Source organism: Lemur catta, chromosome 20 (genome assembly GCF_020740605.2).
Source record: "Lemur catta isolate mLemCat1 chromosome 20, mLemCat1.pri, whole genome shotgun sequence".
Taxonomy (NCBI): Eukaryota; Metazoa; Chordata; class Mammalia; order Primates; family Lemuridae; genus Lemur; species Lemur catta.
This window is the reverse complement of record NC_059147.1, coordinates 4,785,847-4,807,467: the sequence shown is the minus strand read 5'-3', so window position 1 is coordinate 4,807,467 and position 21,621 is coordinate 4,785,847. Positions and strand designations below refer to the sequence as shown.

General features: G+C 43.7%; 1 protein-coding gene and 1 long non-coding RNA gene across 7 annotated transcripts in view; one reads left to right on the top strand and one right to left on the bottom strand.

Moving 5' to 3' along the window:
* The window catches only part of LOC123625344 (liver carboxylesterase 1-like), a 64,046-nt gene extending 56,862 nt beyond the window's left edge, over positions 1 to 7,184 (top strand). For all 6 annotated transcript variants that reach the window (XM_045533746.1, XM_045533751.1, XM_045533747.1 and 3 more), the window contains 3 exons: positions 5,313 to 5,444; positions 6,442 to 6,514; positions 6,807 to 7,184. In XM_045533746.1, coding sequence (XP_045389702.1) covers positions 5,313 to 5,444; positions 6,442 to 6,514; positions 6,807 to 6,990 — 389 coding nt within the window. In that variant the 3' untranslated portion in view covers positions 6,991 to 7,184. The remainder of the gene's footprint in view (positions 1 to 5,312; positions 5,445 to 6,441; positions 6,515 to 6,806) is intronic.
* A 7,360-nt stretch (positions 7,185 to 14,544) lies between these two features.
* On the bottom strand, positions 14,545 to 21,274 carry LOC123625349. Its single transcript, XR_006730472.1, has 3 exons — positions 20,771 to 21,274; positions 20,142 to 20,270; positions 14,545 to 14,813 (listed from the first exon to the last, which is right to left on the bottom strand). It is a non-coding gene; the product is annotated as an uncharacterized LOC123625349 (long non-coding RNA).
* Between the last annotated feature and the right edge of the window lie 347 nt (positions 21,275 to 21,621).

Below are 21,621 nucleotides of genomic sequence, written 5' to 3'. Positions count from 1 at the left end.
TGTCTAGTGCTATGAGTGTGGTATTGAAGTCCCCCACTCTTATTATGTTGCTGTCTGTCTCTTTTTTTATGTCTAGTAATATTTGTTTTGTGAATCAGGGTGGTCGAATGTTGGTACATATACGTTTTGGATCATTACATCCTCTTGCTGAATTGATCCTTTTACCATAATATAATGACCTTCTTCATCTTTTGAAACTATTTTTGATTTAATGTCTGTATTATATAAGTATAGCTCACTGTTGGTTTCCATTTGCATACAATATCTTTTTGCACTCCTTTATTTTCAGTCTATATATGTCTTTATGTGTACGGTGGGTTTCCTGTAAGCAACATGTAGTTAGGTTTTGTAAAATCGATTCTGCCAATCTGTATCTTTTAAGTGGAGCATTTATAGTCAATATTAATACTGATATGTAAGATTTTGTTCTTGTCATATTGTCAGTTTATTTTTAGTTGTTTTATAAATTCTTTCTTTTTCTCTGTTCTTCTGTCCATGCGGTTTTCTGATCTTCTGTCATGTTGCCATTTAACTCCTTTCTCTTCCTCCTTTGTGTAATCATTTTGTGAGACCTGTGTTGTGATGATGAATATTGATCTTTTGTTTCCATGTTTAAAACTCCTTTGAGTGTTTCCTGTAGGGGTGGTCTAGTGGTGATGAATTCTTTCAGTGTTTCCTTATCTGAGAAAGACTTTATTTTGCCTTCATTTATGACGCTTATTCTGGCAAGATGTAAAATTGTTCATTCGCAGTTTTTGGGGTTGTTTTGTTCAACACTTTGGAAACGCCATCCCATTTTCTTCTGTCCTACTAAGAGGTCTGGTGTTAATCTGATGGGGTTTTCTTTATAGGTGACCAGATGGTATTTTCATGTGATTTTTAAAATTCTTTCTTTTACTTCAGCTTTAGTTATTCTGACTATGATACTCCATGGTGAAGTCCTCTTTGACATGTGTTTGCCTGGGGATCATTGGGCCTCCTGTAGCTGAATGTCTAACTGTCTCGGCAGTACTGAAAATTTTTTGACTATTATTTCCTTAAGTAGGTTTTCTAAACTTTGATCTGTCTTCCTTCATGAAAATACCAATAACTTGTAAGTTGTCACTTTATGTAGTCCCGGATATCTCAAAAGATTTGCTCATTCTTTTTTCCTTATTTTTTATCTGACTGGATTATTTCCAAAGTCCTGTCTTCAAGTTCTGAGATTCTTTCTTCTGCTTGCTATTGAAGTTTTTAATATTTTTGTGTTTTCTTCAGTGATTTTTTTCAGCTCTGGAATTTCTGTTTGGGTTGTTTCTATGATATCTCTCTTGTTGATAAATTTCTCATTCGTATCCTGAATTGATTTTCTGTTTCCTTATATTAATTTTCAGATTTCTCTTCCACATCATTGAGCTTCCTTAGAATCAGCATTTTAAATTCTTTATCTGACATTTTAGGTATTCATTTTGATTGGGATCTGTTGCTGGACAATTGCTGTGGTCCTTTGATAGTGTCATATTTGCTTGTTTTTTCATGTTTCCTGTGTCCTTCTGTTGATATCTGCTGTAGCAGTAGTTTGTTCTGATTTTTGAGATTGTTTAAGAAGGTGAGAATTTTTTCCTGAAGCTGTATATTTGTTGTCTGTTGAGTAGGACACTTTGGCTTTGAGTTTGGGTGCCTGCAGTAGTGTGATCTTTGTATGATTTCTTAGGCAGTACACAGGGTCAGTGTTATCTACGCTTGCTTTGTTGGTGTATGGACCAGTTTTTAGTTGAGTCTGTGGTGAAGATATTCTGGCACTTGAACAGCAGCGGTGCCAGTCTTTGGGCTGCAGTGGTGGAAGCAGTGGTCTGAGTATGCCTGATTTTAGTCCCCAGAGCAGCTTACAGTGACAGCAGTATTAGTGTGTCCTGGGTGGCCAATTCTTGGGCTTTCAGGTAGCTTGCTCAGAAGCTAGAATTTGGAGCAGAGGGTTGGGTTTGGTGGCTTCTCGGGCCCCTATGCAGCTCGTGTGATGTGAGGAGTGACAGTAGTGGTGGTTGAGCCACCCACTAAGACCCAAGTGGTCCATATTGGTGTCACTGGTAGCTGCAATAGATTGGTCAAGCTAGTCCCCAGTTCCACAACTGCCTGTAAAAGGGCAGCGGGTACTGTGCTAAGTGTGCTTATGAGAGTTTTGTCTCCCCTGCCCCTTCCTGGCCAGGCAGTGGCTACAGTCATGTAGCCTTGAATTCAGCCTGAGCGTTGGGTGCAGCCCAGTGTTGAAATATCAAAATGGCACCAGCTGTGGGCTTGCACTTAAAGAAGGGAGGGCCCCTTTCAAACAAGTGGCACGGGCAAGAATCTGTGGGGAGTGGTGTCTGCTCGCATCTCACTCTCGCAGGAGCCCACAGCAGGGCAGTGGGAATCGTCCTACGTGTGTGTAGTAGAGCTTGGGCTCCCTTGTCCTTCAGCCAGGCTAGGCTGCAGCTGTGTCCACGCAAACTCAGTCCAAGGACAGGGTGCTGCCCAGGTTTAAACTCCCAGAGTGGCCCCTTGGGCTCGTGACTATAGAGGGTAAATCCTTTTCCAGACAAACAGTGTGGGCAAGATGCTGGGGGTGGGGGAGCTGCCTGCTCACGATTCTCTCCCGCGGCAGCCCATCGCAGAGTAGTGGGCATGTCCTGGGTGTACGTAGGAGAGCTTGGGCTCCCTTGTCCCTCCCCAGAGGGCAGGGTTGTGGTGCCCTCGGCCCAATTTTGGACCAAGGGTAGGGCATTACCTGGTTTCAAACTCCCACGATGGTGCCCTGAGCCTATCACCAGAGGGGTGGGGCCCTTCTCAGGCAGGCTGAGCTGGCAAGAAACTGAGTAGTGTCATTTGCACAAGATTGTCCCACAGCAGCCACCTGGCCCAAGGCTAGGGTGCATCCCAGCATGACACTCTCAAATGGCACCTTGAACCTGCAACTGGAAATACAGGGGCCCCACCCAGGCAGGCAGTGTGGGCGAGAAAATAGAGAAAAGGCTGTTTGCCCATGTCTCAGTCTCAACAGCAGCCCACAGGAGTGTGGTGGGGACCTTCCAAGGGGTGCCTGGGGGTTCCTGGGCTCCTGTGTCCTCCTTGGGGCAGTGCAGCGGTTGGGGCTGTGCCCACAGTTCGCCAGTATCAGGCTCTCAGAACAGCACGTGGCTCACGCTGCCCTAGGCTCAGACGCCTGTGGGAGTCCGTGTGAGCCCCTTTCTGGAACAGCATCTCTGCGCAGTCCCCAGGCAGCTCCCATGCGAGGCCCAAGCCCGGTGTGGGTCAGGGGGTCTCTTGTAGCCGAGATTGTAAAAACGTGTCTCCGCAAATGGAGCCCTGGGGGCTTCTCTCTTACTGCGTCCCTGTATCCAGGAACTTCTCTCGGCTATTAGCCAGGCCCCGGCTGGGCAAGTGGCCCTGAACCCTGTCCTTTCCCACTTGTGCTGTTTCCCGTCACTGTCCTGATGAATCCTAGCATTGTCTCCTAGGTGATCTGTTTGAAATGTGAGAGTATGGTTAGTGTTCTTGTTCCTCTCCACGGAGCAGGCACTTACTACCTGTGCCTAATCAGCCATCCTGATCCTATGAGCGTGGATTTCTTAACTCCTTTTCTCACTTGAGACACTAAAATTAAAAATTAAAATAATGCAGCCAATTATATAAACCATCCCCACCAAAAAAAAAAGATATCACACTACATTTTAATTTTCATATCTTTGATTACCAGCTCTCTCCTTATTGTCTCTGCTTCTGTTTTTCTTAATTGTGTTGGCCCAGATCTGTGCCCCACTTTCCTACGAAAACTTGTGTTATAATTATAGGAATTTTATAAATCTCAGTTGTTTTAGGCAAACAGTTAAAAGTTTTAACAAATATCTTTTGGGAAACATGCTTCCTAAAATAAGTTCTGTCATTCACAAAAGGTCTTCCCTCCATGGTTGGGCTCTGAGTTCCTTTGTAAAATGTTTGCGTGGCAGAGGCAAAGTCAAACCCTACTTTTAGCAAGTTCCACTTGATCTTGAAGCAGCCATTTAACCAGCGCATTACAGACCTCAGAAGGATGGCTTATCCCAAACAACAATTCCTGTTAAGCCAAGGGTGCAGTGATGGAGGCCGAGGGAGATGGTTAAATAAGTTAGTCTTCGTCCTCACGATGGGGTAACATATATCGTTAGGTCCTTTTGTGGATGAATATTTAAAGATGTTAACAGATGATTTAGTATGTTACAAAATAACATATATAGTATCATCCAAATTTTATCCACATAAAAGGGAGATATGCTAAAATATTAACAGAGGCTTTCTCTGAGTGGCGGGATTATGAGTGATGTTTTGGTCATTTTCTTTTTTTGCATTTTACAAATTTCTTACTATACCCAAGGAGGGAAAAGTTGTCAGGTTTCTCCACCAGCCTGACTTGGGGCCTGACTCTTTCTCTCTTAGGGACACTCCTCAGTGGACATTGTGACCAAAGCAAAGTGCTGAGCTGCAGGGCTGGGTGGCCCATGAGTTATTCCTGGAGGAGCAGGGATTGGTGGCTCCAGTGAGCCAGTCAGTAGTGAAACTGACATCTCCCTGGGGCCTGGACGAGTGGGTTTGGTGGGGGCAGAGCAGGGGGGAGGAGAGAGGACAGGAGAGAGGCAGGGTCACCCTTCCACGGCCTCTTCTCATCTCTATAGCAGCCTTAACACCTTAACACTCGCTGGGCCAAGCAGGAAGCGGGGTGTGTGAAGGGACAGTGAAACACGAGGCCCTGAGTGCTGTGGATCCTTGAGAAACAAGAGCCAGCGTCTTCTGTCTCTGCATAGTTCTGTTTTTCAATAACCTCACTTTCAGGCACGCAACTTGGATTGCTTCACTCTTCTCAGAATGGGTGAGAAAAACACTGGAAATGGTCAAAATTAGCCTGCATAGAAGACTCCTATCAAGTTGCGGATATTCTCCAATTGCATGAGCACTAGTCTGTTTTCAGTGAACTGTAGTAGTGTAAACTGCACATACGTAGATTTTCATGTGTATGAATGCACCTGGTGGCAAAAGGAGCCAGTGTCCTTATAATGATAGTTGTTATAAATGGGCTGACCCGGGGATTTAACATTCATTCATTCAGTATTCATTAATTAATTTCATTCACTCAGTCAACAAACACCTGGCTCAAATCCCAGTTCCACCTCAACCAGCTCTGCAGCCCTCAGCAAGTCACTGAGCTTTCCTGAAATGGCTTCTCACTGTGCTGATCACCAGGGGTTTCCTGCAGGGCCGGGGACCTGGACACCACCCAGGGCTGTGTCTGGTAACAGGACCTGTGCATGATCGTGTCTTCTCAGATGCCGGAGCCCCCACCTACATGTATGAGTTTCGGTATCGCCCAAGCTTCTCATCAGACATGAAACCCAAGACGGTGAGAGGGGACCACGGGGATGAGATCTTCTCTGTCTTGGGAGCCCCATTTTTAAAAGGTAATGGCTCTTGGTGGCTGTCAGCCTGGAGTTAGGAGATGTGGGTTCCAGTCTGGGTTTGGAGGCCCTGAGCAATTTCTCCTTCCGTCCTGGTCTTAGTTTCCCGATTCACTGTAACAGGGTTGAATGACATTGTGCAGCCCCGACCCTTCCTCCTGCTCTAACACGCGTGAAGGAGGGTGTGCACTCATGTGCCCTCAGCCACAGTCACTCTCAGAATCCTGGCCTGTGACATCAGTAAGGCAGAGGTGGGTCACCTGCAGGGCCCTGCTCTAGGGCCAGAATGTCACTACTCCATTTCCCTCTCACAAGAGCATATCAGAATGTGAGGGAAGTTCAGGTTAGAATTGGTGTTAATTAACCTTGAATTGGGTCTAATGTGTGTCTGCCGTCTGTCCTTCTGTCTATCTCTCTGCTTGATAAAATCTTGTATCTTTAACTTAAAATATTTAATAACAATATTTTAAAGAAAAATTCTCACAAATGTGTTCAATACCTTAACTCTCAGCAGCAACAGATGACTGTGACCTGCCTCATGGCTGTTCATGACACACCAGTGCCTCTGGGCATCTCCCAGTCTGGTGATTCCTTAGGACATTTGCAGCTCTGCTGTTTTACGTAATATGAAAATGTGCTGTGTGTAGAAGATTCAGAAAAGACCCAAGGGAGAGCAACCCCGAGAGTTGGGAGTTCTGCAGAGCCAAGCCTGGCGTGAGGCATTCGGACGCTGAGTGGGGAGGACGCAGGTGGGGGGCACAGAAGACAAAGGTGGCCGGGCATGGATTGGCTGCACGCCCATCGCTGAGTTCTAGATCAGTCATCCCCAACCTTACAGTGCACAGGGATTAACCAGGAACTTCTTGAAATGCAGGTTGTGACTCCATGTGTGGGGAGTATTCACCAGGACTCTTGTTTGTAACAAGCTCCCAAGTGACACTAAGGCTGCTGAACCATGAATCAACCTTGAGTAGCAAAAGGTTTTTTCTTGTTCCCACAGAGGGTGCTTCAGATGAGGAGATCAAACTTAGCAAGATGGTGATGAAATTCTGGGCCAGCTTTGCTCGGAATGGGTGAGGCTGGTGGCAAAGGTGGGACAGGGTTGGTGGGGGCAGGTGGATCTATGGAGAGGGAGGGGCAGCTTCTAAAGTTTGAGTGACCAAACTCCCCACCCTGTGAGCACAGTGCCATGACAATGAGAGTTCTCTGAAAACAGACAGGCTGCCCCAGGACATGGTGAGCTCCCCGTCTCTGGAGGTGTACAAGCCTCTGGAAAGACATGAGCCAGGAGATCCCCGCAAGTCTCAGAGGATTGCTGGGACCACACAGCAGCTTTAAGGGGTTTCTATTTGATTCTGTTCCCAGGAACCCCAATGGGGAGGGACTGCCCCATTGGCCAGCGTATGACCAGAAGGAAGGGTACCTGCAGATTGATGTCCCCACGCAGGCAGCCCAGAAGCTGAAGGACAAGGAAGTGTCTTTCTGGACCAAGCTCCTGGGCACGGAGGCTGCCAAGAAGCCACCACAGCCAGAACGCACTGAGCTGTGAACGGGAGGCCCCGCCAGCCTCCGGAGCCTGGAGGAGCCAAGACAGGGCTCTTCTACAGAAGGTGATCGTGGGTCAGACAGCATCGCATTGTGGGGCTGGAGAACTGTCCGCTGGGGGTGGACAGAGGCCAGAAAGATGCAATTTTTGCACTTTTGACCTCAATCGTGGGAATAAATGTTCTTTTGGAGGCCAAATCAGTGTTTGTGTCTCTGGCTAGAGATTAGTGCTTCCTCCTCAGCGAGAGGAGGATGGAGAGGGAGGCGCCAGCAGTAGGAATGTGCCTCTGCTGGGGACGGCTTGGCCTCTAGACAAGCAGCACCCAGCAGGCTGGGCCCTGGGAGGTGCCGAGGGGACTCTGCACATGCCCCGTGTCTCTGAGCCCCAACAGCTTCCAGTGGTAGGACCAGGGATGGCCCAAGTGCAGCAGTCCTCCCTCGAGTTGGAGTTACCTGTGGAGATGGAGGTGGCACAGGCTGAGCATGAACCTGGATCGGTGGAGGGAGAGGGGCCGTGGGGACCTGTGGCAGTGTTGCGTGGCCTTCACTGACCCTCACACAGGTGTGCAGGACCTTCCTCAGCATACACAGTGGCCTCCCAGCCCCTCTGTGAGGCTGTCCCTTCCAACAGCTGGCCTTAACCCCTCTGGAACCTGGGCCATTTCAGGTCCTGGCAGTGATGACCTTGCAATGAGACCCTTAAGTGTTATCCTAAAACTGTCTCTTTTAGAATCTCAGGGGTGATGTTTCAAATCTGCTGGGATGTAAAGTGTTCTAAGGAGTGTCAGTCCTACCCTGACAGCAAGAAAAAGCTGGATTATTTTAAAAATTATTACTGTTCCTGCATAAAAGAAAGAGCTGAAATGAGAAGGCAAATGATTACGTGCAATGCAAGAGAACAGAGGCGCCTTGGAGGATGTGTGTGATGTGAACACTGGCTTCAATCCACCTGTATGCTGAAGACAAGGTCGCTATAATCCGTAGAACCTCTCAAAATTTTAGTCAAGTGTTAAAGGCCAAGTGCATCCTAGAATGAGAGTATAAAATCCCTGGGAACCGCAGACCTAAGGGGGAGTGTAAACCCACACTGACTCTTCTTCACGGACCTCTCTCGGGTGTTCCGAGAAAGACAGGAGAGAGCCTGCCTCCAGGCGTGCAGGCGTGAGCCCTGCTCTGACCATACTCCCCCAAAGAATAAAATCCTTCAACTACTGGGGAGAGACCAGCAAACCTTGTCTCCCTCAAGGCACTTGTGGAGACCTACTGAGGCTGAGGAAAAATTGAAAAACCCCTGGTGATGGATAGCAAAGCGTCCTGGGTCCAGTTCATTGGTATGTACTGCTGGTGAGGGGAAGGATTACCGAGAAAGTTCCATCTCCAAGACTGAGGAACACAAGGCCTGCCTATGATTGAGGCTAGAGCAAGGCATTAAGAAAGCCCTTCAGAAACCCCACCCTTACACAGCACACCAGAGTAAGCACAAGCACAAGGTAACATTAAAAGAATTTGAAGCCAACGGTGCACTTAAAATAACCATAGCAACAACACAACCCAAGCCCTACTCATCTCCTGACTACAACAACTTAATTCCACACACGCTCGTGTGCAGAATCAGTCTTGTAGAACAGTGGTCACCAACCTTTTTGGCACTAGGGATGAGTTTCACGGAAGACATTGTTTCCACAGAGCAGGGTTAGGGTGGGGTGGTGTGGTGTCATGGTGGGGTCTGTGGTGCTCAGGCAGTGATGGGTGGCCCATTTCCTAACAGGCCATGCACTGGTACTGAGCCATGGATTGGGGGTTGGGAACACAGTTGTAGAAGATAAAGCGTGCCCATTTCCAGTCATAAATGCTATTTACTTCAGTTTGTAGTCTCTTACACACAATGCTGAGCATTGAGTAGAAAATTGCAAACACACACACAAAAAAGCAAGGAAAAACCCATTTACAAGTGACAAAACAATCTATAGAACCAGATTCTGACATAACCTAGATTTTAGAACTAACAGACTGAGAATTTAAAATAACCATATGGAAAACATACAAAGACAGATGGAAATTTCAGCAGAGAGGTAAAAACTATAAGAAAGAAGCAAATGGAAATGTTACGTTTTTTTTTTTTTCATTCCTAATAGAAATCAAGAATGCCTCTAATGAATTCAGCAGTAAACCTAACACAGTTGAGGAAAGAATGGGTGAATTTGGAGGTAGATCAGTATAAATTATCCAACTTAAATGAAAAGAGAAAAAGGAGTGGGGGAAAAAAACAGCACATAACATCCAAGAGTCATGGAATAATATCTAATGGTCTAACATATGTATAACTACAATACCAGAAAAAGAAAAAGGACAGGCAGAAAAAAATATTTGAAAAGATAACGCTGAGAATTTTCCAAAACTAATGAAAGACATCAAAACATGGATCTAAGAATCTTAGAGAACCCCACATAAGATTAAACAATATTAGCATACATGTTTAGACACATAATGAGAAAACATGGAAGGCAGCCACAGAGAAAAGACGTTACATACAGAAAAAAATTACAGAAGGCTTCTGGAAACTATGCAAGGCAAAAAAAGAAAAAAGAATTTTCAACTCAAAATTCTAAATCCAGCAAACATATTATCCAAAAAGAGATTTTTCACACAGACAACTAAGAGGATTTATTGGTATCATACCTGTGCTACAACAGATATGAAAGGAAGTTCTTCATGCAGAAGGTAGATGATACAAGGAAAATATCTGGATCTACACCAACAAAGTGAACACTACAAAAAGCTTTAAAGTAAAGGTTGGATACTTTTCCTTATAAAGTCACTGTCTTTGGCAAAAGTAGTGCCAATGAACTATGAGCTTAGAGCACACTTCAGAGCAAAAATAATGACAAAAATAGCACAAAAATGGGAAATAAGAATTTACAGTACACTGATGTAAGCCTCTTATAATTCATATTATATCATCTGAAGGTATAATGTAATTAATCAAAGATGTATTAATATATGGCATATGAAGGACAGCCACTAAATATTTTGAAAACTAGATATGAATAAGGAACCAATAGTGGAGATAAAATACAATCATAAAAAATAATCCTAAAGCAAACAGCATGAAAAGAAAAAAAAAAACCTAAGAAATTTAAAGTGCCACTAAAATGACAGATTTTAATCTAATCACGTCAATAATTACATTAAATGAAAATGATTTAATCACACCAATTTAAAGAGATTGTCAGATCAGATCAAAGAAAAAGGCAAGACCCCACTAAACACTGTCACGGGGAGTCTGTCTCCTCTTTTTGATGTTTGCTGATAGTTTTTAAGCCTCACCCCTCTTTTTGTCCCCTCTTGCCCCACATCTGGAAAGCTGATAAAAAACCCTGGGTGCTTCCTCCCTTTGTGCCGGCGGGAGATTCAGCCCATGAGAAAGTTTACCAGGGCCCCAGTGCAGAACCTTCACACCCCAGCTGCTCATCCTGAGACAGCCTCGCAGAGATCCCACACAGCCTCAGTGAGGGGAAGAAACAGCGCATTTTTTTCTTTTGGTTCACAGAGAAGAGGTGACACTGGAGAGCAGAGGCCAGCAAACTACAGCCCTCAGGCCAAACGTGACTAGAGGCTTGCCCGTGAGACTGTGGGCTCTTCAGGGTCAGGACCAAGGTCAGATTCATGTTCGTGGTTCCCCAACAGGTGCTTGGCAGTGGGACTGCATGGGTCGACCCAGAGATGACCAGCCTGATGGATCTTATAGACATCGACATCAGCCTTGGATGATCTGTTGATTGTACTTTAAAATCTATAACAATAATCATAATAGTAACTAAAAGTTACTGAACATCTATTATGTTTTCAATATAAACTACTTTCCATTATTACATCAAATAATCCTCACAGAAACTCTAGGAGGTGTATACTTGTTATCAACCCCATGAAAGTCAACACAAGGCACAAGAAAACTCAGCTAGAAAGAGATACACAGGACCAGCTACATAATTTCCTGTGCAAAATAAAAATGGTGGACACTTACTTAAAACTTCTTATAAAGAATTTGAAGACAGCAATGGCACAGCATTAATACAACCAGTGACTGCACAGGTCTCACACCCATGAAGTCAGCCCTGGTCACAGAGCTGGGATATGAACCTGAGCAGTCTAGATCCAGAGCCTGACAACCAAGAATCCTGCCACAGCTGCTAAAACTGTCATTCAGAGTGAGGGACAAACTGACATTTCTAGATAACAAAAATTGAGGAAGTTTAGTATCACTAGAACTGCCCTGCAAGAAATGTTTGGGCATTGACAGCCTTAATGGATTCCTTGCGTGAACAAAAGTTCTCTGAAAAGGAATTTTTGAGGAAAAAATTTATTTCTGTAAACAGTTTGCAAATGCCTTTGATGTAAAATGATGGTGTTTTCCAGACTGTGTAACAGAGAACAAAGGGAGGGTTCCAATTTTATAGCAAAAGTTTCCACCCAGGTTCCCAATCAGGTCTATTTATGCAAAAGGATTAAAACTTGCTTAGTTCTGACTGGTTGATACAGCTGAACCCTGATTGGTTGATACAGCTGAGCCTTGATTAGCATCAGCAGCTGATCCCTGATTGCCTAAGGCAGATCAGCTCTGACTAGTGGGTTCAGGTGAGCTCTGATTGGTTTGTTCAAGTGAGCTGTGAAAGTTCTAAACTTAGAGGCATGTGTTTTCAGGGAACACAGAGTACAAGGGTGACCTCTAGTTAGCAAGTGACCACCTAGCTCTATTTTAATTTTAGGCCCAGTTAGCTTGTCGAGATCAATGTTCACACAGCATGGGCAAATGAAAGGATGCTAGACAGTACCTCAAAGCCATACAAAGAAATAAAGACCTCAGCTGGGCGCTGTGGCTTATGCCTGTAATCACAACACTCTGGGAGGCTGAGGCCAGAGGATCGCTTGACCTCAGGAGTTGCAGACCAGCCTGAGCAAGAGCAAGACCCATCTCTACTAAAAATAGAAACCATTAGCCAGGTGTGGTAGCAAGTCTGTAATCCCAGCTACCTGGGAGGCTGAGGCAGGAGGATCTCTTGAGCCCGGGAATTTGAAGTTGCAAGTAAACTATGATGATCCCATCGCACTCCAGCCTAGGAGACTCTGTCTCAAAAGAAAAAAAAAAATCTCAATAATGGTAAATACATGGTCAATTATAAAAGCTAGTATTTATTATAACAATGGTTTGTAACTTCACCTTTTGTTTTCTATATGATTTAAGGGACTAATGCTTTTTCAATAGTTATTTATGTTTTGGGGGACACAAAGTATAAAGATGTAGTTTTAAGACATCAGTAACTAAAAGGGTTGAGGATGTAGTTGTAAAGTCTTTGTGTATGTTATTGAAGTTAAGCTACTATAAATTCAAATGAGAGCATTATAACTTTAGGATGTTAAATGGAATCTCCATGGTAACCACAAATAGCTACAGAATATATATGAGGGAAATATGAAAGGAATTTTAAAAATTCACTATGAAAAATAAAGCACAAAAGATGACAGTAATGAAGGAAATGAGAGACCAAAAAAATCTATAAGGCATACAGAAAACAAACCACAAAAATGACAGAGGTAAATCCTTTCTTATCAGTAACTACTTTAAATTTAAATGAATTAAACTTTCCCATCAAAAGATACAGATTGGTAGAATGGATAAAAGATATGATCCAGCCACATGCTATCTACAAGACACTTCAAATCCAAAGACATAAATAGATTAAAAATAATAAGAAAAGTGATATTGCATGCAAATGGCAACCAAGAGTGCAGGAGTGGCTATACTAATACCAGAAAAAATAGACTTTAAATAAAAAAATATTTACAGGAGACAAAAGACATTGTATATTAATAAAAGTTTCAATATAGCAAGAAGTATAACAATTAGACATTTACACACCTACTAGCACACCATAAAAATATATTAAATTAAAGCAAAAACTGACAGAATCGAGAGGAGAAATAGACAGTTTCTTAATAATATTTAGAAATTTTACCACCCCCATTTTCAATAACGGATACAACCACCAGACAGAACATAAGTAAGAAAATGGAGGACATAACACAATAAACCAACAAGATCTAACAGACAGATACAGAACACTCTACCCAACAAGAACAACATATACTCTTCTCAAGCACACAGAGGACACTTTCAGGGAAGACTGTATCTTAGGCCACAAATTAAATCTCAATAGATTTTAAAAGATAGCTGGTATACAAAGTGTCTTCTACCACAATGAAGTTAGAAATCAACAACCGAAGGAGAACTGGAAAATTCACAAATTTGTGAAACTTTAAAAAACACACTCAAACAACCAAAGGATGAAAGAAATCACAAAGAAATTTAAAAAACACTTAGAGATAAACAAAAATTAAAACAAAGCACACCAAAACTTATGAGATGGTACAAAAGCAGTACTAAGGGGGTCTGAAGAGCAAGGATGGTTTAACATACAAACATTAATCAATGTAATATACTACATCAGACGAAAAACCCAATATGATCATTTCACTTAATGCAAAAAAGTATTTGACAAAATTCAACACCCTTCATGGGAAAATACTCAAAACACTAGGAATAGAAGGAAATCACCTCAACATAATGAATACCACGTATTTCTAAAAGCCATAGCAAATATCAAACTCAATGGTGAAAGACCGAAAGCTTTTCCTCTAAGATCAGACATCGACATGGATGTCCACCTTCATCACCTCCATTCACACAGCACTAGAATTCTAGCCAAAGCAATTAAGAAAAATAAATAAAAGACATCCAAGGTGATGTCCACAATCCACTCAAGGTGGGAAGGGATGACGCCCAGCCAGTAATCTAGGAAACAGTCACTCAGTATGATGGAAAGAGAGCAGAGAATCACTTTAATGTAGGCTGCTGAGTTGCCGCTGGCTACGGCTTGAGGGCTCACTGAATGCAACTGACAAAACAGAACATGGTCTCCCAGAAAGGCCCACTGAGCTTCCACTAGCAACTTCATCAGGGTTCCCACGCAAATGAGACAAGACAAAGAAAACACGAGGGCTCACAATAAGAATTTCAAAACCCAATTCCAGAACTGAGACCCAGAGGGCCCAAGAGTACTTTTCCTGGACAGTGCTCTTTATTGTCCTTCCAGTTAGGGAAAGTCCTCTCAAACAAGGCCCTTCCTAAAGGGGAGGGAGGATCAACAAGAGCTCCCAAGAGGCTACAAGACCTCCAAGGAGAACAGCACATCAGGAGAAGGGAAAGACGGTGCCGGCTGCACTTGAGAGAACTCACCAAAGGCGTATTGTAAACCCCGAAACTGCTTCTCCACCGCAAGCAAGCTCCTACGCGGACAGTCGACGATACCCCACCAGCAAGGACAGCTCCTGAGACGGCCCCAGATTCAACAGAACCAGGCTCCTCTCCTGGCTGGCAGAGATGGTTAAGGAACACTGACCCATGTGCAAATGCCCGTGAGGGGCCTCCTGTCTAGCTTACCTCAATCTGTAACCCCATCGTGTTCATTGTCTGGAGCATGGCAAGTCAGTACACTCAGGGTTACAGCAGAGAAAGAGGTTTAATTGTAAGACGGACAAATGAGACGGGAGGACGTCACCAACCCACTTCACTGAGGAGTTGGCGACTAGCAATTTTAAAGGGTTTGAACAAGTAGTGGGTCGAGGTGAGGGCATCATTAATTGGTTGAAGAGTGTAGGGTGAAGTCATGGCATCAGGAGATGAAGAAACTGCATTCTCCAGGCTGATTTGGTTCCTCTGCAGAGGTCTTCAAACTAGTTGGCATAAACCATTCCACCGGAATTTAGGATCTGAAAAACATCATCAGCCATTCTTAAACAAATGTCTTATGATTCTAATGTCAGAGATCACATCTGTAAATCAATTCTCACACAAAAGCTTGAATGAATGAATGAATGAAAGAAACAAGCCCAGGATATCTTTTTTTGGAAATGATAAGCTACAATATTAGGACCAGTGCTTCCCTCTGTAGGTTTCAAATGCTGAATGATAAGATACATTTTAATACCATAGATGTATCAACAACTGTTAAGATACTGGGGAGTTTCCAATCAAAATTCCTTGGGGAAAGCAAACACTCCCAGAGATGAATGGAACACAGGCCCATCAAAACCAGTACGTTTTTGAAGGCATTTGCTGAACCTGACAAACATAAGCTTTGGTTTTATAGTCTTGTGGAATGAGGAGAATCTAAGTCAAGGGCCAGGGCTCAATAAAGGTGTAAAGCCTTATGGAAAACTTTGCCCCCCCCAACACACATATTAAACTAGAAGGTCTACAACCTCAGACGTTACCCAAACCAAAACCCCTTTCCCACCCCCATCCTCAGGGTATTACAGGCAGGGTTGCCTTGTTACTGAGTTGAACAGAAGAAAAAGAGGGGGAAAAATCAGTCTTCACTTTGATTTTCAGCCTGGGGAGGAGAGGGGATTTATGAGAAGGAGGCTGGGATTCCAAAGAACATCAAGCTTTGGATTTGGCTTAAGGCACCAGGCTGCAATAAATGCGAATCCTCGCTAAAGGAAGGCACCTGAACTTCAGGACTTGGGCATCACCACACATAATTTCCAAGGGCACTAAGCACAGACAAAGCCAACCAAATACACAAGGAAAGGATTCACCAGCAGTGAGAAACGGAGAAACAGTACACAACCCAAACAGACCCAAACGTATTTTAAATATTGAAATAAGACACAGGTTTGGAAATAATTTTGTTTATACTTAATAATAAACATAAATCATAAGCTTGAAAAATCTCCAGGTTATTGTAACAGAGGGAATGGCCTGGAAAAAAATGGCACAAATATTTTCTGTCTCTTTAAAACATCCTCCACTCCTGTTTGAGAACTGCAGCCTGCATCCCTGCCTCAGGCCAGTAGTTGGGAGGGGCAAGTCTTTTGTTGATTTGTGCAACAAGTTATGGCCCAGCCCAACCTGGTACAGGGAGATCCTGGGCAGAGGTCATGAGATTGTCTTCAAGGGAGATGGGATGATCAGAATTATCAACTGTAGTTGAACAGTAATTGCCTGCAGCTGAGAACCCATCCTTTGAAAGCTCTGTATTTCTGCAAATGTGCAGGAAAAATTTGGATTTTGAGAAGACAAGGCCTACGATTTTTCCTCTTTTGCCAGCAAAGTAAACTCTCTTTCCTTCCTCCTCAGTCTGCTTGTCCTTCTTCTTTGACCTCGTGGACAAGTGGCCGAGCTTTTGGTAACATTATTACTCAAGATGTAAAAGCTGAGAAGAAAACACCTAGGATTTTGGAACCCTATAGTGATCTTAGTCTAAAAGGATAAAGTTGGGTACCCTGTGGCATCACAATTAACTGAGGGAAAATCACAATGAAGCCACAAATCACTCCATAGAAACAGCACAGTTTAACCTTAGGACTTCAAGTATGAACTGGGAAACCCCTGGGCTAATATGAGCTGCAAGATTCGTAACAGTCTTCGCTTAGCATGCAGTGCTCACTTGCTGCAGACCACCAGGACAGCCCCCCTTTCCACCAACCACTGACTCCACTTCACTCAAGATTCTGCGACAGTAATGGGAGTAACTTCAATCCTTGTAAGAGAAAGTGAAAACTCTTCCAAAATTGAGTGAAAGTGAAAATCCTTATAAGAAGTAAAATCCTTAGAAAGGCTTCATTATAGCATAATAATATAATGAGAATAAAAGTATGCCTTTGCATACTTTTCTTATTACAGAAAATTATAAGGAAAAATTTAGTCTTGCTATAATCCAAGGAATTCATGTCATGTATTCAAAAACTAATGAAAGGATACTTAATATCTTACTCTCAAATGCCATAAGCCTTAGAGATCTTCAATGCCATATTACCCTCTGATCAACTGGATAATTACTGTGACTTCTTCTATTTTAAAATTTATATTTGACCACTTTTAAAGTGTATATTTACCTCTTCTCAAACCTATATTATTTTCCTTTTCAAATAGCCACTTATTTTGTCTTTTAAAACATCTTCATTGAGATGTAATTCATACCAAAACAGTCTCACCCACTGTAAGACTACTGTTCAATAATTTCGGAAGCACTGTACAATCATCACCACCCTCTGGGGTTAGAATGTTTCCTTCACTCCAGAGATTCCTTATGCTGGTTGGTGGTCACTCCTGATCCTAACCCCCACCCCTAGGCACAGACTAATCTATTTATGTCTTCAAAGATTTGCCTTTTTGAAAATTTTGTGTAAATAGGATCATAAAATACGTACTCTTAGTGTTTGGCTTCTTTCACGTAGCAGAGATTTTTAAGGTATCCATTTAAAATAGCATGTATCAATAGTTCTTATTGCTGTTGTATTTCACTGTATGGATATACTCAATTCTGTTTATCCAATCACAAAGTGGTATACATTTAAATTATTTCTACTTCTTGGCTATTATGGATAATGCTACTAAAATATTCACGTATAAGACTGTGACATACCCTCCCTTCCTCGCAGATCATGTAACTATTCCTGGAAGAAGAGAGGATGGAAACTTTCACTGTATTCATGTATTAAAAATTCACGTTAAGAATCTATAAAATTCTTACGTTAAAAACTAAGGTACATTGGTCCCCATTTTCTTTCTTGCTTGCTTGCTATCTCTCTCTCTGTCTCTCTCTCTCTCTCTCTCTCTGTTTCCTTTCTTTTTTAGAGGGGTCTCTATGTTGCCCAGGCTGACCTTGAAATTTTGGGCTCAAGTGATTCTCCTGCTTCAGGCTCCTGAGTAGCTACGAACACAGGCAGGTACCACCATGGCTGGCCCCATTTTGTGATTAGCAATCTCTTCTCTTATGCCTTCTTATCAGCAGATCCTCAGTAAATGATTGCTACAGCTTGAATGACTCTGCAAAAGTTCATGAGTTGGAAACTTAGTTGCCATAGTAACAGTATTAAGAGATGGGAGCTCTAAGAGGTTAGATTAGGCCTTGAGGGCTTTGCCCTCAATAAATGGATTAGTGCTGATATCTTGGGAGTAGGTTGGTTATCCTCTGAAGGGTTTCTTGAACAGTCTGGCCCCCTTCCTCTCTGTCTTGTGCACACACATCTTTACCATGTGATGCTTTACAGGATGGCATGGTCGCACCAGATGCTGGCACCATGCCCTTGCACTTCCCAGCCTCCAGTACCATTAGCCAAATAAACTTCTGTTATTTATCAACTACCCAGTCTGTGGTATCATGTTGCAGCATTAGGAAACAGACTAAGACAGAAAATTGGTACTAGCAGTGAACTGTTGCTATCATAAATACCTGAAAATGTGAAAGAGGTTTTGGAATGGGGTTATGGGTAGAGGCTGGAAGAACCTGGAGAAGTCGGCTAGAAAAAGACTTACTTGACTGACATACATGAAGCATCCAGGGTGATTCAGGTGAGGGCTCAGAAGAAGAGGAGAGCTGTAGGGAAAGTCTGAACTTTCTCAGAGAAGGTTTTTTTGGTCATGATCAGAATGTTGGTAGAAACATGGATATTAAAGGCAATTCTGACAAGGTCTCAGAAATGAGAAAAAAGGTATTGGAAACTGCAGTAAGAGCCATCCTTTATTACAAAGTAGCAAAAAATCTGGCCGAATTGTGTCCATGTCCTCAGTCTTGTTGGAACGCAGAATTTAAGAGTAATTTCTAGTGGAAGAAATATCTAAGCAGTTGCACAGTTACTTTTAACCACATACAGTGAAATATAAGAGGAGGAAAATGACTTGAAGATACAATTGAGAATTTAAAAAGTATCACAACAGAAAGATTTGGAATATTCCCAGCCTAACCATGGAGAGAGTGAAAAAACACATTCAGGAGAGAATTGGGGGGAGGGGGAACAGACCATTTGCTGAAGATATTACCATGACTACAAGGGAGCCAGGTGCTATTCATCAAGACAATGGGAGAAAAACCACGAAGGCATTTCAGAGATTTTTGAGGCTTCTCCACCCTTTGCTGGCCCAGACTGCTAGGAAGGAAGGAGGGTTTTTGGGAGATGGGCTGAGGAGGTCCTGCACAGGCTTGCTGCCTGGAGAGGCATCAGGTCTCTGCTGCCTGCATTCTGACGCAGCGCCCCTTGGATGTGCCAGCCACGGCTCAAACAGGCTCCGGTGTGGCTTGATCCACCACTCACGAAGATGTAAGCGGTAAGCCTTGGTGGCATTGACACGGTGCTAATTCTGCAGGCACACAGAATGCAAGAACTGTGGGGACACGGCTACCTCCACCTAGATTTGAAAGGATGATGCAGAAAGCCTGGGGGCTGGGCTCAGACCTTTCTTGGGGGTAGAGCTGAAACAGAATGTTCCCACTGGGATAATGTATAGTGAAGCTGTGGGAGCAGGACCACCGCCAGGACTCCAGAACTGTAGGGACCGCATGGTGCAATTCCAGCCCAGGAAGACCACAGGCAGGAGCCTCCAACACATGAGAACTGCCCAGTGGACTGAGCCCCACAAAGCAAGCCATGGGGACAGGGCTGCCTGCGGCTTTGAGGGCCTCACCCCTGCCCCTTGTGTGTCTAGGATATGGAACGCAGAATCAAAGGAGATTGGTCTCCCACTTTGAGATTTAATGTTATTTTCCCTGTTGGGTTTTTAACTTCCCTGGGAGAAGTTTCCCTCTCCTCTCACCTATTTCTCCCTTTTGGGAGGAGAATGTGTATCCTATGCCTGTCCCACCACTGCATTTTGGAAGTAGATAACTTATTTTCATTTCATAGGCTCATAGCTGGAGGGAATTTGCTTCAGGATGAATCGTGGCCATGTCTGACTGGAATGAAACCCTAGACTTCAGACTTTTCACTAGATTCTGGAACAAGTTAAGACTTTTGGGGCTATTAGGATAGAATGAACATATTTTGTAGGTGAGAAAGACATAAATTTAGGGGGCCAGAAGCATAAAGTTACAGTTTGAAGGTGTCCCCAAAAGTTCACGTGTTGGAAACTTAATGGGCACTATAACACTATTAGAAGGTGGAGCTTTCAAGGTGATTAGGCCCTGAGGGCTCCGTCCTGATAAATGGGTTCATGCTGTCATTGTTGTCACCTCAGGACTGGGTTGGTTATATAGAGAGTGGGCTCCTGGTAAGTTTGGCCCCCTTCCTCTCTGTGTCATGCACAGTCGTCCTTACCATGTGATGCCTTCTGTCACGGAATGACGCTTGCCAGATGCAGGTGCCATGCTCTTGGACTTCCCAGCTGCCAGAAATGTTAGCCAAATAAATTTCTGTTCTTTTAAATTTTTCCAGTCTTGTGTTATTCTTTTATAGCAGTGGAAAAGAGAGGAAGACAATGACAAAAAATTATATATCTATATACATCTAATTTTTTCTCTTCAAAGAACAGAAAACTATAAATATTATTTTAGCAGATTTGTAAAAAACCCAGCAAAACTTCTGTACATAAAAAACACTCCACCCAGGTGGGTGGCCCAGGTAAGCAGATGCTACGTGAGGGTGGCAAGGACCCCCAGCCAGACAGGTGGGGGCACAGTGGAGAGAGCAGCAGCCACCAAGCCCCAGGCCCATGTCGCTGCCTCAAGGGTGCTGGGGGCTCCGTGGGACAGGCCCCCCCAGTTCCCTGGAGCAGCAGGGCCCAGGGCACCCTGAGGCTTCACGCATAGCCCTGCTCTGAGGCCTGTGCTCATTCTTCTGCTCCTCTTCTGGGCCCCCACTCTCAGGTGCCAGAAGCAGACCCATACCACCGAAAGCAGGGCCACCCTCGAGACCATGGGAATGGTGTTCCCCGGACGGAGACATACCTGACTGCCACCTTGTATTCGAGGGGGCGAGGACGGCTCTGCTGGCATAAGTCCCTTTCCCACATTATAAACCCTCCTGCTGAATGGATGGGGCTCTCCACTGCGTGGCGTCACCTTAACATCGGCATCCCTTCCCTCACAGAGTGCTGTGACCAACGTGATGGGTGCTACGAGACTGGTGACCGGTGACAAAAGCAAGAATGACTGGGACGAGAAGTTTCAGTGTCGCCTCTTCAAGATCTGCCGAGATGTGCAGGAAATACTAGGACTAGCTCAGCACGGTCAGCCTTGTGAAACAACAGTGGAACTCTTGGTTGACAGGGTTAGACATTTAAGCTGCAAACCACACCTGGACAACCAACAAGCCACATACAGGTGTGGCTAAGAAGAAAACCTGAGCTTTTAAGAAAATGCTGACAGCTGGCAACAATAGATGAAGATGGAAGAACGTATCTTTTGACAAAGAACTAATGCTTTTACAGCATACAGCTGCCTTAATTTTGGGAAAGGACTATTTTAATAACTGACTTTAACCATGGAGAAATGTTCACTTAAAAGTATATTTGTTTACTATGAAAGTTTAAATGCACATTCATGCCTGGGAATATCTGACAATGCTTTTCTCTAGTTTAATTACACATAATGTGCTGTTCCTCTCTAGCCTATTGAGCATATAAATAAGTAACAGTCCTACCAATGACAGGACTAGTCACAAGGATAAGATTTTCATTTCTGTTTCTCTTGTAAAATTGGAACCATCAGCTGGTAATCTTTTAGGGATATTGATGTATTATGCAATATGCATACAAGGTGGCATGAACGAGATTCAGAAGCAGAGCCACTCTCATTTT